Source organism: Vipera berus (assembly GCF_964194415.1).
Source record: "Vipera berus genome assembly, chromosome: 8".
NCBI lineage: Eukaryota > Metazoa > Chordata > Lepidosauria > Squamata > Viperidae > Vipera > Vipera berus.
In genome coordinates this window covers 12698738-12716836 of record NC_138211.1, presented here as the reverse complement: position 1 = coordinate 12716836, position 18099 = coordinate 12698738, and the positions used below count along the sequence as shown (strand labels likewise).

The 18099-nt window shown below is 38.9% G+C and overlaps 1 protein-coding gene across 1 annotated transcript in view; it reads right to left on the bottom strand.

Annotated features, from left to right (window-relative positions):
* Positions 1 to 2780: 2780 nt before the first annotated feature.
* Positions 2781 to 18099, bottom strand: part of KCNU1 (potassium calcium-activated channel subfamily U member 1) — a gene marked incomplete at both ends in the record, with an annotated part of 69475 nt that continues 54156 nt past the window's right edge. The window contains 3 exons of the mRNA XM_081333415.1: positions 2781 to 2891; positions 4176 to 4376; positions 11117 to 11238. Of these exons, the coding sequence (XP_081189541.1) occupies positions 2781 to 2891; positions 4176 to 4376; positions 11117 to 11238 (434 nt within the window). The remainder of the gene's footprint in view (positions 2892 to 4175; positions 4377 to 11116; positions 11239 to 18099) is intronic.

The following is an 18099-nucleotide window of genomic DNA, read 5'->3' as shown; positions in this document are numbered from 1 at the left end:
GTAGTCAGGTTCATGCCTGAAACACTGTTGAATCATTGTCAATTAGGAATAGTATGTCTGTAGAGATATTTGAAGTTCCAGATCAATTTGGGCCTAACTGGATTTATTTGGAGTGCTTGATTGGTTCGAAATCCACACATCATTTTAGTGGTCTGAATCAGTCCAATGTGATTTAAATCAAATTTGATTTGGTATTCAGTATGAATCAGTCTGGACACTTAAAATGACCGGTTTTCCAAGTTAATTCAAACATGAGAAATGGAATGGGCCTGATCTATATACCCCATCCCAACAGCACTTAGCCAAACAATGTAATGTTTTAACTTTTTATAAAGGAGCTTTCTAACTTAATGGGATTGTGTATATCTTAGTTTAATAAGCTGGAGATAAAATCATGTGATAAGAATAGTGCAGCATTTGCCCAAAGCAGATGTTTTCTGTTTTCTGCTACCTGACCAACATAAATTCCCGTACTTATTTTGTCTCTAATTTTGTCTTTAAGAAAGGGTGCTCTAAAATGATATAATTGCTCAGGCAATAATCTTTTTTCTTTTGGTCTCTGTGTGTGATCAGGCTCAATTCAATATGGCTGCCCACTCTAAGAATGAGCCCAAGCAAATGATTATATACAGTACATACATGAAATATAATTTTCTTTTCCATACTTCCTCATTTTCATGTTAATTGAGTCAATTAAGAAATTTTAATTGAAATCTAAGGAAAATACCCTGTGATAACCAATTCTGGAAAAAGGAGACATGTTTCAAAATACACCATCAAGAAGATGGTCGATCAGATAGAGGAATGCCATCCTCAAATTGTTATAAAATTTTGGAGTCTTTTCAAGTAAGTAGCAGAATGTTTATTTATTCTTATATGTGGGAAAAAAGCAGCCAGAGCTGGGCAGTAGAGTTAAATGCATTATCAGTTTAGAGTCCTTGCATGGCCACAGAAGATCCAGGTCCCCTTGAATTCCCTTGACCTTTATTTAGTGCTGACCATTGTGTTATAGATATAAATAAATCTTCTATGTTGCAACTCTCTGAACGATCCTTATTGTTTGCACCGAAGATTACTTCAAATCTCTAGGTTAAAAAAAACCTTAAAACAAATGGTCACAGACACTTCTTAAAGAAAGAAGATTTTATTTATAAAGGAAGAATCTTTCTTCTGAAGGACAGTCCTTGGAGGTTTTGGTGGAATAGACGTCACTACATTTGTTAGATCTTTGGATAAAATGTTATATGGAGCAAGGCAAAAGAGTTGATCAGAAGCAAGGATCTCAAAATTAGTGGGTGGTCGAGCAATCACAAACCTGTTTTGGGAAAAAGTCACCAATAATATGGAAATCAATTCAAAACAATAGCTGTATTGGTCATGAGAAGAAAAAAAACACACAAGTGTATAAAACAATTAGAGCAACTAATGTACAAAATCACTGTATTCAAAGACCTGAAAACTTACATAACATGGATGGAAAGAAAGAGGTTAACAGAAATTTATTTTAAAACAGCATCTTACACTGGTTCCTCTCATTGACAAGTTAAATGGTATGTTGGAGAGTAACAGAATTGTTTTTCTTGTAAGATATTGATGATGAAAAGCTTTTATTGAATAATAATACTATAGTTTTCAATGGCAACAATATTGGATTAGAAAATCAGCCAAAAATAGAGAAGTACTAATCTCACATGGCTATCTTTGCTTAACCCATGTGGGGGGGAAACTTGAAGGAATTTTAGGAGACAATGTAGAAATATTTGGCAGGCTATAAGGCATCTTATGTCCATGCCATAAGCCTCTGAGTTATTTCTTGAATTGGAAGATGCCTTTGGTTAATGGAATAGCATAAGAATTCTTGCTCTCTGTGAAAGAGAAGGTGCTAGAATAGAAGAGGTTACAGATTCATCCTCTGACTTAGATTACAAGAAAACTGTGGTGCATCAACTCTAATGATGGATGCTAAAGTCCCGGCAGATCTGAAAGATACTATCGCCAGGAAGCCCTGTAGGTGAAAAATCTGATCTATTTTTGGATATTAGATATCTTTAGAAGTGGTTCTCAAGCTGTGGTCCATTGACCGCAGGGGTCCACAAAGCTTTGAAGAAATGCTATGATTTAAATCTTAAATCTTGGTAGTCTGTGGCCAAAAAAAATATTTAAAGGGGGTCCATGGTAAAGAAAAGGTTGAGAACCACTGATCTATACTGTTATATAGTCCACCATCTTATTGGTCTTAGTAGCCAACTAGAGTATCTTCAACAAAAGATCACAACTACAGTATCTTCAACAAAAGATGACAATCAGGACATAAAGACAATGGCTTCCTGTTCCTCCCAAGCAAGAGATATTCATCTTGGAGACTTGCACATCACTGTCACAGCTAAAAGTCACTGAGACTCATTATCTGTGAATTTATCTCACTGGCTTTTAAAACCAATTGAGCCAGCAGTCACAACCGCATCTCATGACAGCAACTCCATATATTAATTATAACTGCATAATTTGCTAGTACAAGATGCGCTGGATGAAATGGGTTTAAAAGAGGATTAAACAGAGAACAATAAATTTCATATGACAAAAGAAAGCTCATTACTTCATTACTACTCCCGAATTCTGTCCTTTAATGATGATTGTTCATGGTATTATACATTTCCTAAGCTACTTTTTAAAATACAAATGCCATATAGTTTTTGAAATATTATTAAACATGCCAATATTTTCTTGCTGATGTACATGCAGGCAGATAGCTAAAACTTTATGAGAAAAAATCAATTTTACTATACTTTCCTGATTTCATATGGATTGGGATCGGCTTTCAGGCGATAGATACCGAAGCAAAGAATTCCATACATATCAAGGGCTTTAGTGAACACATCACCAAAGAAGAGCTGCAAAACAAGACAACACTTTTGATTCTATATCAACCATCCTTGATTAACTGAAGACCCATAAACTAGAAGTAGAAGATCACAGTTCAAAAAAAGGCAGGTTTCCCACATCACTTCTTGGGAAAATAGCAAGCTAAAAATAATTTTCATCAGCTCTTTCCAGGTTTCTGTAGATATTGCCAATGTGGTATTTTTGTTTTTTTAAAAAAGGTATTGTGAAGGTATGAAGGAGTGTTATAAAACAAACAGGTTTTTTTGTTGGATTCATCAATATGGGGCTGAGCAGAACTTACAACTGGCCTAGGAAAAAAATTGAAAAAAATCAGAAATAATAGAACTGGCAGTTTCTAGCAAATCTTTTATGCAAAGAATTCAGACGTGGAATGCTGAGTGGAATGAATCCATAGAAATATCAAGGAAGAGAGGATAATGTATCCATCTTTAGAGTCATAATCTGATTAGTTCACACTTCACACTTACAAAATTATTCCATCAGTGAAGTTCCCATCACAATGGAAGTGTCATAACACATATGGGAGCTGCTTACACTGTCCTAGAGTGTACATTTCTCAATTCAAATCATTCATCGGACAATGGACTTTAAAAAAATATTAGAAAGGTACCTTTTCCTTTTGAGCAGATTAACAGTGCATTCTTGCCTGGACCACTGCCATTGATCAGCTGTAAAAGCAGCTGTTCACTTGCCAGCTGTTTTTCTCAAGTATTGACAATTATGATACTCAGATAAGTAATGTGGAGACCCCCTGAAGATATCTTGCCTAAGAACAATTGAAAAGCTGGAGCCAACACAGAGGTGATTTCTCTGTTTTTCAAATGCAGGTCATATTACAACAGACATGCTGGCTGAGGAATTCTAGGAGTTGAAATCCACAAGTCATAAAAGGGCCAAGTTTGAAGACTCCTGTATTACACCAAACATATTTACTGTGTCCAGGTGCTCCTAACCATTAACCTTAATGGAAGCTTTGTCTACTGGCTCCAGGATAATGTTCTAAATCAGACATGTCAAACTCGTGATGTCACGTGATGTCGTGAGATGTATCGGGATTGTTTTGCCATTGCCGGCAATGGGGTGGGCGCTTCTGGCCTGCGGGCTGGCAGCTTGACACCCCTGTTCTAAATGCAAATTGTGATTTCAATATTCTATTTAGGACCAGCTTGGCAATGTTCAAGCATGTCATCCAGAGCCACATAATTATAGCTAACTCAAGACTATCAAATGCTTAGCTTGAATTAAATCAGCTGGCATCTAACAAAACTTACCAGAAGTCTTTCCATTAACTCTGGATCATCTACCAGTGTTAAAAGAGCCAGTTTACATCTGTTTCTAATTCCCCAGGGCATCACATTGCTATTACTGCCAATCAGTGTAGTCCCCTCTGCCAAATATTCTTCAAGGTCTGGGCTGGTCCCACCTGTCACCAGCGTCTGAAGCAAAGCCAGCACGTGGTAGTTATGGTAGGTCTGCAATGAGAAATAACAGAAAACCAAGGAAAACATTTGTGTCAATTAGACAAGAGAAAGGTTTAATTCAGTTCACTCAGAATTAAATGACCGGGCTGTAAATTTCACCTGATTGGCCAATCCCTTTTATACTGATTTGACTGCAAAGAAATTTGCAGATATGCACTTCTTTTTTTAAAGTGTATTCGCAGAATCAGGTTGTGGGTTTCTTGGGTCTGGTTGTGTCAGGCACAAAGAATCAGGACCTCATGTCAAGTTTCAGTTAAACTGATTTATTGCTCATGCCTACATGCAAGAATCTAGTCAACTAAAAGCACTACATTGGTGCTAGATAAAAGTCAATGGAATTCAAGGGGGGCTGGACTTGGATTGCTTGTGGCAATATAAAGACTCTAGGCTGATTCCTCTCTTGACTCTGGCCTCTGCCTCTGCTTCTCCTTCTCTGACAAGTTGTCACTCAGCATATTGAGAACACTGTTACAAGGCATTATATATGCCTAAGAGAGAGTCATATTTTCAAATCTTCTTTTTTATATTTTTCTGTTCCTCTAAAGTGCTAAGAGCTCTGTGCAAGTAGCCATCCCTGTTTTTTTGTATTCTTACAATCAATCAATCTTTTATTGCGGTCACAGACCAGAATTAAAAAAAATTAATATTGAAATAAAATAGAATAGAGCTGGAAGGGACCTTGGAGGTCTTCTAGTCCAGCCCCCTGCTCAAGCAGGATAACCTATACCATTTCAGACAGGAGATTGTCCAGTCTCTTTTTAAAAACTTCCAGTGATGGAGCACCCATGATTTCTGGAGGCAAGCTGTTCCACTGGTTGATTGTCCTCACTGTCAGGAAGTTTCTCCTTAATTCCAGGTTGCTTCTCTCTTTGATCAGCTTCCAACATGTTTGAGTTACTGGTCTCCAAAATTTAGGAAGAGTTATATAGCTATCTCACTCATTTATGAAAGAGGGGGGGAGGGGGCTTGACTGTTCAAGAAACATTCTTATTCTGAACAGTAGTAATCTTGTAAGGTAGGATGGTTTGTTACTATCTTAAACTTACCCAGTGGTAAGTCAAATAAGGCATATTAAAACTGGGTTCCTTCTGTTCTTATCGAACTATACTGTTTTAAACAAGCCACTATTTTGAAAGTCTTTGCTGAATTTGGAGAATCAAATAATTCATTTGAGCTGCTTCCTACCCTACTAGAAAATATCCCAGCTATGATCATATTCCACTTAGGATGAAAGCATTTTTCATCTATTTAAAAAAGTAAAGGTAAAGGTTCATCTCCGTTTCAAAGCCGAAGAGCCAGCGCTTGTCCGAGGATGTCTCTGTGGTCATGTGGCCGGCATGACTAGACGCCAAAGGCGCACGGAACGCTGTTACCTTCCCACCATAGTGGTCCCTATTTTTCTACTTGCATTTTTACGTGCTTTCAAACTGCTAGGTTGGCAGAAGCTTGGACGAGTAACAGGCGCTCACTCTGTTACGCAGCACTCGGGATTCGACCCGCCAAACTGCTGACCTTCTGATCGACAAGCTCAGCGTCCTAACCCACTGAGCCACCGTGTCTATTTAGCACCCACAATAAGCCTAACTGAGCTGAACCTAAAAATCCCAGACCAATTTGAAATTATTAAGAAAAAAAAGGGCAAGCTGGTGAGCAGTTTTGAGAATACAACACAGTTTAATTTGGATGAAGGGGTAACTACAATCACTTCAGAAAATTCATGTCAACTTTTACTTTCTCACATCCCATTTTTATATTTTGTAAATATGAATAAAAAACCTGAAAACCTGTTTGTTCTGAGATGTGTAAAGTTACTCAGAGCCTTGGTGGAGCAGTGGGCTAATGCCTCCTTAAGTAACACCAGCTGCCTGCAATTAGTGCAGGTTCGCATCCCACCAGGCTCAAGGTTGACTCAGCCTTCCATCCTTCCGAGGTAGGTAAAATGAGGACCCAGATTGTTGGGGGCAATAAGCTGACTTTGTAATAATGCCGCTTGGGGTGTGTGTGAAAGCCCTAATAAGCAGGCATATACATAGAATGAAGGCTACTGCTAAGCTTGTAAACTGCCCTGAGTCTTCGGAGAAGGGCGGGATATAAATGGAATTAAAAAAAAAAAAGATCTGACAGACTGTTCTCCCCAAGTTTCCAGCAAACATATTTTGTGATTCTAGATGCAATTCTTTAATTGAAAGACTTTACAGATTGGAATGAGCCCATAACACAATGAAGATGTTACATGCATATTCACCTATTAAACATGAAATGCAATAGCTCTTTACCCTCAACTGTGCAAATGCTTAGTTGATGGGTTTGCAGTTTCAATTTAATATAAGCCAAAGAAACTAGGGTTTCAAATTTTAGTTAGCGCTAGCCAAACTTTATGACTAATATAGGTTTGGATGTCATGTGTAGCCACAACCAAGAGCATATGAGATTGGGGTATGGTGATAGTATATGCCTTTCAGGTTGATCAACCAGAGAAATTAAACATGTTGGACAAAATATTTGTTCCATTACACAGTAACTGCAGATATCCAGAACACTGTAATAAGGTTTTGATTACTGTTCCAATCAACAAGAAAGCATAAGAACAGAGCAGACAATATATTTGCCTTTGTCTGTGAAGACATAGGCCATTTTGGTGAGTTGTGCTCCATTATTTCAATAGCTGTATCAGCATTTTTTAAGATGGAATTATCCAGTATTATCCCGAGCACTGGGTCAGGTTTATCATGCTCAAAAGGAATTGGCATTTTACATACGTACTTAGGTTTATAGGGCTGAGCTATATTTCTTTTTTTAACATCAAAAGGATTGTTGCATTCTCTGACTTGGAAAAAAAATATATAGAAGGATTTGTGTCCCTCTGTATTTTATTTGCTGAGTTAAATACATTATTGGAGTTTTCAGAATAAAAAGTCAGGCAAGGAGAGAGAGAGAGAGAGAGAGAGAGAGAGAGAGAGAGAGAGAGAGAGAGAGAGAGAGAGAGAGAGAGAGAGAGAGAGAGAGAGAGAGAGAGAGAGAGAGAGAGAGAGAGAGAGAGAGAGAGAGAGAGAGAGAGAGAGAGAGAGAGAGAGAGAGATCGTTTCCTATCAGAATATCCCTGCAATTTATTTATTCAAAGTTCATAACTTGCAGCTGTACCAGACTTCTTCAAAGTTGCTTCTGATTATTATTAATATTTGGCAACCAAAGAGGACAATTATTAAGCATATGGGGATTAATCATATCATTCAAATTAATTAAATTTGAATAATAGAAGGGACTTTGGAGGTCCCGTTCAAGACAGGAAAGCTTAAATTATCCTGGACAAACGGGTTGTACAATGTTTTCTTGAAAACCTCCAGTGATGTAGCACCCACCAATTCAGGAGGCAAGCTGTTCACTTGATTAATTGTTCTCACTTTCTACTTAGTTCTAGGTTGGATCTTTCTCTGACAAGTTTCCATCATTTATTTCTTATCCTGCCCTCAGGTGCTCTGGAGATAGGCTGAGCCATTCTTCTCCATGACAGTTCCTCTAGTATTGGAAGTCAGCTATCATATCACCCCTCATCTTTCTCTTGACTAGGCTAGATTAAATCAAATTAAATTTAATCAAATTCATTTTTTCCTGCGTGCATACATTTTTTGCAAAGTGATAGAGTAAGTTGTAGCCCCTGACCAAAAAATTGGGCATCATTACTTTAATATAATCCCAAAGAAGGCTTCATTAGAACATCAAGAACTGCACTCTTAAAATCATATTATGTTGGGGAAGAGGAAGAGCTATTTACTAATTAAAACACTGTAATAATAGCCATCATGCCAGTATATCATAAGTACATCAACATTCTCTTTGAATTATATTTTAGCAATGCTCAACAATGCCTTGTAAAATCCAGTGTAAATAACCTATTTAAACGACAGTTAGGTAGTGTGTTTTACCAATAGATATCCATCCATCAGTGGTACTAATACCACTTTACAATGCTTTGGTAAGGCCACACCTGGAATACTGCATCCAGTTTTGGTCACCACGATGTAAAAAAGATGTCGAGACTCTAGAAAGGGTACAGAGAAGAGCAACAAAGATGATTGGGGGACTGGAGGCTAAAACATATCGGGAACGGTTGCTGGAATTGGGTATGTGTAGTTTAATGAAGAGAAGAGTGAGGGGTGACATGATAGCAGTGTTCCAATATCTCAGGGGCTGCCCCAAAGAAGAGGGAGTCAAGTGATTCTCCAAAGCGCCTGAAGGCAGGACAAGAAGCAATGGATGGAATCTAGTCAAGGAGAGAAGCAACCTAGAACTAAGGAGAAACTTCCTGACAGTTAGAACAATTAACCAGTGGAACAACCTGCCTCCAGAGGTGATGAATGCTCCAACACTGGAGGTTTTTAAGAAGAGACTGGACAGCCATTTGCCTGAAATAGTATAGGGCTTCCTGCCTGAGCAGGGGATTGGACTAGATGACCTCCAAGGTCCCTACCAACTTCTTCTTCTTCTTCTTCTTCTTCTTCTTCTTCTTCTTCTTCTTCTTCTTCTTCTTCTTCTTCTTCTTCTTCTTCTTCTTCTTCTTCTTCTTCTTATTATTATTATTATTATTATTATTATTATTATTATTATTATCATTATCATTATTATTATTATTATTATTATTATTATTATTATTATTATTATTATTATTATTATTATTATTATTATTATTATTATTATTATTATTATTATTATTAAAGTTTCTAAAAAATATCATTGTTGCCATATGTAACTTTCCCTACCATATACATTTCACATGGAGCTATTTTGAATATTGTTTTGCTTTGTAAGGATCTAGTTAGATTTTTTTTTGCATGCAACTCCCTTAAATATACCCATTTTTGTTTGAATGTTTTGAGCTGAGACATATTGAGAGAAAAATGCTAGTGATTCTGTGATTTCATTTCTGTCTATTCCCTGACAGAATTTTGGCAGCTGATGCCCTTTCTCCTGAAAAGAAATTTAACAGATTTCATTTACATTTCTAGCGAAAGCCTAGCAAAATTATACACTACCCATTTCTGGGGGCTCTGGGTATCTAATAATGCTGTGATAAAATCCATAGCGTAAACTTTGCATGGGCTAAGTGAAGAAATATGTTCCGAGAGTCTTCCTAAATTGTATCAAGAAAGGGACCAGTCTCAAGTCCAATGACAGTTTAACCCATAATGTAGATTTCACTAGTGAAAAACTGTTGACAATAGATGTACCTCTGATGGATTTAGCAAAACACACCCTGTTAATAATCATTTGTGGTCACTGTGATCATTCCAGTCTTTCTAGTCCAAGACTGGAAAGACAACAATCAAGGATTGATGCAAAGGTGCTTTTCCAAAAGGCAACAGGACTTTCTTGTTTTTTTCCTTGAAAAAGTTTCACTTCTCCTCCAAGAAGCTTCTTCAGTTCTAACTGCATGGTAGGAAATGGGAGGGTTTATAATTCTTTGCAGTCATCTGGTCGTTAGTTCTCTGAGTTTGGGGATTTATAGTCCATTTCCCCATCATGCAATTAGAACTGAAGAAGCTTCTTGGATGAAAAAAAAATATTTTCAAGGAAAAACCAAGAAAGTCCAGTTGACTTTTGGCAAAGCACTTTGGGACAACCATGACCTGGATGACTGAGAATCTCCATAGAACAAATTGATTGGGTTGGAAAGCCTGTTTATTCTCTTCGGTAGATACTTGGACTCTACCTAAGCACCATATTCTGTGTTCTTTGACCTGAGTCCCCAGGCAGTTGGCAATTCTTAACTCGGTGACAGCTCAGAACTCATATGTTCTCCAGCTCAGAAGGCAGTGTTGACACTTACGTTACCTAATTCGGAGTCAATTTAGAAGTCAAGGAATGCCCTGGAACCTCTGTCATGGCATAACCTGTCTTGACAATGCTCTTTAGATGAGAAAGACCAGGGAAGACATACTCTGAAGAAGATGTTGACGCTGAGCCAATAACCAGGCCTACAGTTTCACTTCTAGACCTAACAGTCCTTGATTTAGACCTTAAGCTTCATCTATCCAACTCTCATCAATACTGAAACAGAAATAAGAATATTTACCTATGTTTAGAAACAACTGAACCTGACAGGGTGAGTTAGGAGTAACTTGCTGAAGGAAACAAGACCTGATTAGGATTACCTGTGCTTAGTAGAGTAAGAGAGTGGTGATATTTATGAAAGAATTGGGCTTGGCGGTTGTTGCCTGTCTGTGAAGACTTTGATTGATTTCTGTTCTAGAATTTCTATCTGCAAAGACCTTCGACATTTGATTGACGTGGTTTGTTTTTGAACTCTTTTTCTTGGGTTTGATTCTCTGCATGCTTTCTTCACTGTGAAGCTGCTTATGTGTGTATAAAACTTGACCTAAAGTTACAATTCTGAAATAAACTTAAAATCTTAAGCCAACTGAGCACTGCTGTTTGTGATGCCAAGGCAAACCCTTTGTAAAAATCATTATGTGTCTTCAGGGACACCAGTTAAGCGATCATGAATGTCCGGATAAATATCTCTGTCTTTATGGTAAATTAATTATTATAATTATTAATAATAATAATAGCTAGAGATAGCTATTTTTAGATAAGCAAAATTAATTCGACTGAACAAGGAAGATCAGTTTGTACTTCTGACAAAGTTGGAGAACACCAAGGAGCTAATTGATTCATCCTACAGAAAAGGGCAGTTTAATAAGGAATTTGAACTGGGTGACCTTTCAGGCACTTACTGTGCACAAGAGAGAATCCAAAAAGCTGTCTGAAAACAGTGCTCCTTTGGATAAATTATGGTCCAACGTGTCAGAGTTTTCCATTCCGCCCTGTTGAAAGAACTGTGCATTTGCAGCTACCTCTGCAGGAGAAGAAAATATCAAAATATAAACATACAACACAAGATCAACTGCTTGCATATATCAGCCTATCATAAATGGAAATTATAAGTTGGGAAAAACTCCACTAGGTTCATTGCTACAGCATGAAAATGCATACAAGTAGTCCTCTGCTTTTAACCAGGAGCTTAGCCATGCTTCAAAGTTATGAGAGATACCCCAAAAGCTACTTACTACCCAGTTTTGAAGTTCTAACATCATTCCTCTCCCATTACCTGACTTCATTTTGGGGACTCAGCAAACTGGCTTGCATCTATGACCATTGGCAGTGCCCCATAATCATGAGATTCACATTGGTTTTGCCGGAATCTGCTGTTCTCTTCGAGTCAAAGTAATGGCAAATGGTAATAGCCAAAAACAGCCCATAGTGAACAATGGGTTTGCTTAATAACTGTCACAAAAAAGTTGCAAAATTGGGTCTGGTCACATAATTACTCACTGTATGACTGTTGAGACTTATGACAGTAATTGCCAGGGTCAATTGCGGTCAAAACTGAACGATGCCCTGGACTGTGCTGGTTGCAGAAATTCCCCTCCCAAAGTGGTTTAATGGAAGAATTTATTTTAGAAAGCTTTCAAAGGAAAATTGTATTTGGAAATACACACATACATGCAATATGTATGTATATACATACTATACGTACGTATGTAGCCAAAGATATTTGAGTCACTTTCTTGTCCTTAATTTTATTGTTCTTGTTAGTTGCCTTAGGTTGAGTGGCAAGTAAGCGGCTGAACATATAAGTTAAAGTAATAAATAAATTGTTTCCTTGATGGTCTCCAATTTTCCTAGATTTTCAATATATTCTGGGGAAAGACTTCATCCAGTACATTTTGTGGGTTTAATGTTTGTAATGTTTTAGCAGAATGCTGTTTTCACTACTTTGAGGAACTGTCAAAAGCTTTTTCTTTTCTTTTTCTTTCATTTCCTCATTCCTCTGGAGGAATTCTGAAAATTAGTCACCAAATTTCTCTTCCCATAATTTAAGAATTTCCACTGCCAGTATTATCACAACTGTTTGGGTATGGTATATATATAGCAGTACATTTTAATTTAGTTACATGATGCACTAATTTACTAAGATCAATTATTAATATTAATAATGTTGTTTTGTGCATTTCAATATTATTTTACACTAACTGGCAGGGTTTCATCCCAGAGTATTCCTCAGCCCTATCAGAAAAGTCAAAGAGGCTGGATTGTCAATAGTTGGCATAGTGAAGATATATTCTCCCATTAAACCATGGCAGTTTTCCCAGACGCTTAAATGTTACAAACTGGGATACACAGAACCAGTTTGGTGCAGTGATGAAGGCACCAAATTAGAAACCAGGAGACCAATACTTTCTGGACTTACTGCATGATACACAACACTGTTGTTCTGTACCAGCCTGCTACCGGCCCTGCAGCAAAAGCAGGGACAACCCCTTTACAAACGGAAAGAGGCTGGAATAAAGCCTGCCAAATTTATTCACATAAAACAGAGCAAGACAAGACACCAACCATAAAACAGGAGCTAAGAAACAGGAACTATCCAAGCGGTTGTCTTCAGCAAACCAGCCCTCCCACACATTCCCCTTAAATACAGTTCAGGGCCTGGCTTCTCTCTGCCTCCTTCCGAGGTGCCCCATTGCCTTCCTCTGTTTACTCCTGATTGACTGCCTCCTGCGTCGGGCGTCCTTGAACAGGGCCAGCTGTGGGTCATCTTCATCCATGCTGTCAGGCTCACACAGCTGGGTCTGCGTCGTGACCAGATGAGAGGGGCCTGGCTGGGGGCTCTCATCAATCGCCTCAGCAAGCTCTTCAACACCCCCCTCCTCCTCCTCTGAGTCGTCCGACCCAACTGCCGAACCCACAGGCTGACCCTGAATCACAACACTGTGTCGAACAATCACAGTAGGAAGTGCTGCAAAACAGCTGCATAGCCTCTGCAGTGACCTTGCATGCTTTGAGTGTACAGGGCATTTCTGCAATGACAGGAAAGAAATAAGCCTCCGATCCTCCATTGTCCCTAAACAGACAACAGCTTTTAGGTCCAGATATCCAGATTTGCCAGAATGGCATAGTGGTTAAGGCATCAGGCAAGAAGCCAGGAGACGTGAGTTCTAGTCCCACCTTAGGCACAAAGCCTAAGTCTGGGAAGAAGGCAAGGGTAAACGACTTCTGAAAAATCTTGCCAAGAAAACTGCAGGGATTTATCTACAAATCAACAATGATTTAAGCCATTAAAAAAAGGAGAGAGGGCAATAGAAGTATAGAATATACCTCATCTTCTATTCTATATAGAGAGAAGGGGGTCAGACTATTTTTCAAACCGCAGAAAGGCAAGACGAGAAACAATGAATGGAAACTAACGAAGGAGAGAAGCAACCTAGAACTGAGGAGAAATTTCCTGACAGTGAGAGCAATCATCCAACAGAAGTTGCCTTCAGGGGCTGTGGCTGCTTTCAAAAAGAGACTGGACCACCATTTATCTGAAATGGTTATCGAGTCTCCTGCTCAAGTAGGGGGTTGGACTAGAAGACCTCCAAGTTCTCTTCCAACTCCATTATTCTATGTTCTGTCCATCATAACTACACGAATTTAAAAAAAAATCACCATTCTGGGTGTAGCCACCCTTAGGCAGGAGTGGGAGAAAACCTCTCCAGATGGAAAACTTTTGTTTAGCTTCCTGCTGAGTCTTTGTAACACTTCATTATATTTATTCTCCCGATAAGCCATCCAGACGTCTTTAAAGTTGCTGAATTAACATTTAAGTCAACCCTTTTATTGTTCTTTGGACACGGCATGCTGTCACTTTCTATCTGCAGATTCTAAAGAGAGCTGGCAGTAAATAAATAATGCATCAGGCATATTGCTTCGTGAAATTTGTTCCTAAAGAAAAAACTTACTAAGCTCGGTGATGACAGAGATCCGTTTGGAAAAAACGCGTGATTGAACTCCAATTGAATCTTCACTGAATCCCTGTGGATTAACTTTTGATATAGTGGAAGAGGGAAGGAGGGGAGAGAAAAGAAACAAAGAAAATCAGGCATAAATATAAGAGGTTCTGAGTCTGCCAACAAATGCTTCTTAAACATTATTTAACGCAAACAAAGAGACATTTCTTTGGCCTTCAGTTCAGCTCCAGAACTTCATTATCTTGGAAGGTTTGCAGAATTACAAATGGGATTCATTTTGTCCAGGCTGTTTTTCTTTTTCTTTTTTTTTCTTTTCCCTTAATAACCCAGTTTAATTCACTTCTTAATTAATGTGCTGAACAGAATTCAGCTATTCTATAGATTAGGGTTTTCTCTGATGTTGCGGCTTTAAAATTGGAAAGGCATATTTCGTTGGTAAGATGTTTATGTGAATGGAAATAAATTCACAAGGTTAAGTGCAAGGCTTCTTAGTTTTCCCTCTCCCCCAATCCTTGCACAAAACAGGAAGTAAAGAGATTGATCATTGCATACCTGTAAAACAGACGTAGTTTAGAGAAACATAGATTTCACAGCTTCTGGTCAATTTGCGTGGGACCCTCTTTACTGCTTTTTCAGAGATGGTGCAAAGGCTTTATATATCCAATACCAGTTTGGATAATTAGTTTACAGTGCTTTAAGCTACTGCAACATGATAGGCAGTAGCAACAAACATGCATATTTCAATCTTCCTCCCCCCAATGTATTTCTCCTAAGAAAATCCTAGGAATATTCTCTTCTTCCCCTGGCTGCAATGACAAACCATTTATCCTACAACAGTGGTTCTCAACCTGTGGTCAATGGACTGGGGTGGGGTGGGGTGGGGGCACAATGTCATCACAGGGGATAAACGAAGGCTTGTTGTGATTTAAATCTTCAGTTAAGTCTTGGGGTGTCTGTGGCCATGGTCTGTGGCCACTAAAGGTAGTTAAAGGGGGTCTGTGGTGAAGAAAAGCTTGAAAACCACTGCCCTACAGTTTATTTCCATGCATTCTGATGGTGCATCAGGAATTGGAAAGTTACCAACGTGGAAAATCCACTATCTTTGCCGATCTACCTTAAGAACATCCCGTTTGCTTTTTACTAAAATCAGCAAAGTTGTCAGGAAGGGAGAAACGTAGCCATTTCTGGGGCAGTTTGAAGCAGCTTTGTAAGACTGAATCTCTGTTTTATCCTGAAAGGGAGATTTACAACACCTAAAGTCCTCTTAAAACAGGGGTGTCAAACTCAATTTCATTGAGGGCCGCATCCACATCATGGTTGTCCTCAAAGAGCCAGTTGCTTGTAAGATTAAATAAGACACTTCAGCAGCGCGTGGCTCAGGATTCTTGACTAGCTTTGGCCCAGGCCCAGTGCACACAAGCCCCCTGTCTCACGTTTCCTCACATTGGCTTTGGGGAAAACTTTGCAAGGTGAGCGGTTACTTGTGCAACACAGCTGAAGGAAGAGGAGGACGGAAAGGCGAGGTGAGGCAGGGAGGGGTGAGAACTAAAGAAACAAATGACCTGAGCGCCTTCTGTCCTTTCTCTTTCTCTTTCCTTCCCTCCCTTCCCTTCCCTTGTCAGGCAGAGTCTGCTTTAGCCGTGCCCACCCACTCTTGTGGTTATCGCTGACACACAGCACCACACGTTGGAGACGCTCCTGCTGCCCATCCTCTGCTAGCACTGTTGCCACTGACAAGACACCCGAAGAAGCGAGGAGGTAACTACTCAATCACCTCCTCCTCCTAGTCTGCTTGCAGGCCAGATCTGAATACACCATGGGCTGGATCTGGCCTGCAAGCATGTCTGACTGTAGTGGGTGGTGCTCATCTCGGTTTCTTAGCTGAGGGAGCCAGTATTGTCCAAAGATGCTTCTGTGACCATGTGGCCAGCATGACTATGCTGAAGGCACACAGAATGATGTTACCTTCCCACCAAAGTGGTACCTATTTATCTACTTGCATTTGCATGCTTTTGAACTGCGGGATGGGCAGGAGTTGGGGCAAGGAATGGGAGCTCACCCTGTCATGCAGTGCTTGGATCTCGAACCAGGGCTGTCAGCTTTCCAGCATCTTTAACCCCTGAGCCATTGCACCCCTCAAAGTCTTCCAGGACCCTCCCAAAGACAATAGGATCACATCCTAAATATTCCAGCCTTAATACAGTATATTTTTTTGCAGAAATTCTCACTCTCCTTATATTCACATCTTTGGGCCTGATGCTGTAAATAGGAACCTTCAACTTTGCCTCAAAACGTCCTGTTTTTATTTATTTATCATATTCAGAGACCACCCATCTCCATCACAGAACGACATTGGGGAAAAAGGGACAATCACAATTATTTTAACACAAAGGAACAACTAACTTTATGAAAAAGGGAGGAAAAATTGCACATTTGATTGGCTTAATCATCTCTACTAATTGTTGTTTTTTGTCACAAAGCACACACTGCCCTGCACCTAAGCCTTGAAAATGGGGTGGTGGGGGGGGAGAGGGAAATTCCTTACTTCTTAACTTAAATCCTTTAAAAAAATTGCAGTAATTAGTTCTCTCTCCAATATGTTAATGACAAAAGCAAGGTCATACTGCCAAGGTGGTAATAAATTGGATTAAAAGTAGAACTGGCTGTCTAAGCAGGAATTTGGGCAGTATTAAACATGTTGGTGGGATTGTTTTGTCAAAAGCTAAAGGAATTAAAAATAGATACTGGAGTATCCACATAGACAAATGCAATCCAGGGAGAACTTTTATGTAGCCGTTAATCCAGTTTATATGTCAATGAACCTATAGCAGCCACTCAGCAAATTGTAAAAACAGCCTGAAGAGATGAAAGGATTTAACACATGCTATAAGAGGCTCCTAAAGACAGTGAAATTATCAGCATCTGAGAAAGAGGATCTAAACTACCGTACTTAAGTCAAATTTCTTTCAAGTCAGAATTGACCCTTGATGCCTTAGATGGACACATCTGTGCTGTTATCTTGGCAACAAAACACATAATTTGCTATTGCTTTTTGGGAAACCTGTCTGTCTGCCTCTGCCCAGTCTTTCTCTCATCTTTCTCCCTCTCTCCCTGCCTACCTTTTTCCCTCCCTCCCTATATATCTACCTACCTATCATTTCCTGAGTTAATCTAAGCCAAAAATAAACTTTTATCCAAAAACTAAGCAGGGCTGACCATATCAAATCCAGATACAGTTGATCACCCATTGCTACCTGCTGAGATCTGCAATTATGTATTAACTGTGATCACTTTAAGCCTTTAATATAGCACCTCTTAAGCCATTTCATTGATTTTTGCTTTCATCTTGTTAAAATATCAGATAATCAACCACAATTTGATTGAAGGAGAATAGGACAAAACAGCAACGTTGAGGGTAGTATTCTGGGGTGAGTTAATATTGGTTTAGGCTCCTCCCCCCATTATGGAGAAGAGAAGGACTGCTTGACATTTGTGTGCATTTAACATACATTTTGTATTTACTGACATATTTGGGGTGTGTGGTTTTTCAAGAATTTTTGTCTTGGGAAGTCTTTTGAAAAACAGGAAAAGGTTGATTTCAAACATGTAATTAAATATGAGTTTTCCAAACGTAATTCATGGAATTCAGCAACTTTAGTTCCCTTTGGTTACTTTTATTCACTAGTGTCCTTTAATTTATTGTGAATTAAGAATCCTTCTCTTGTGGAAAAATTTTGAAATGTCCACGATTGTGTCAGACTAATTAAGAATCCTTCAGGTTGCTTTGACTGTTTTAAACCAGCTTTATTCTTGACACAAATAGCTCTGAAGAAAGATATGGGCCTTGCAAGATATGAGAGGTGAAATTTAATTACAGAACTAAAACCCGCACATAGGCCATCAAACTTTCTATATTCCTTTTT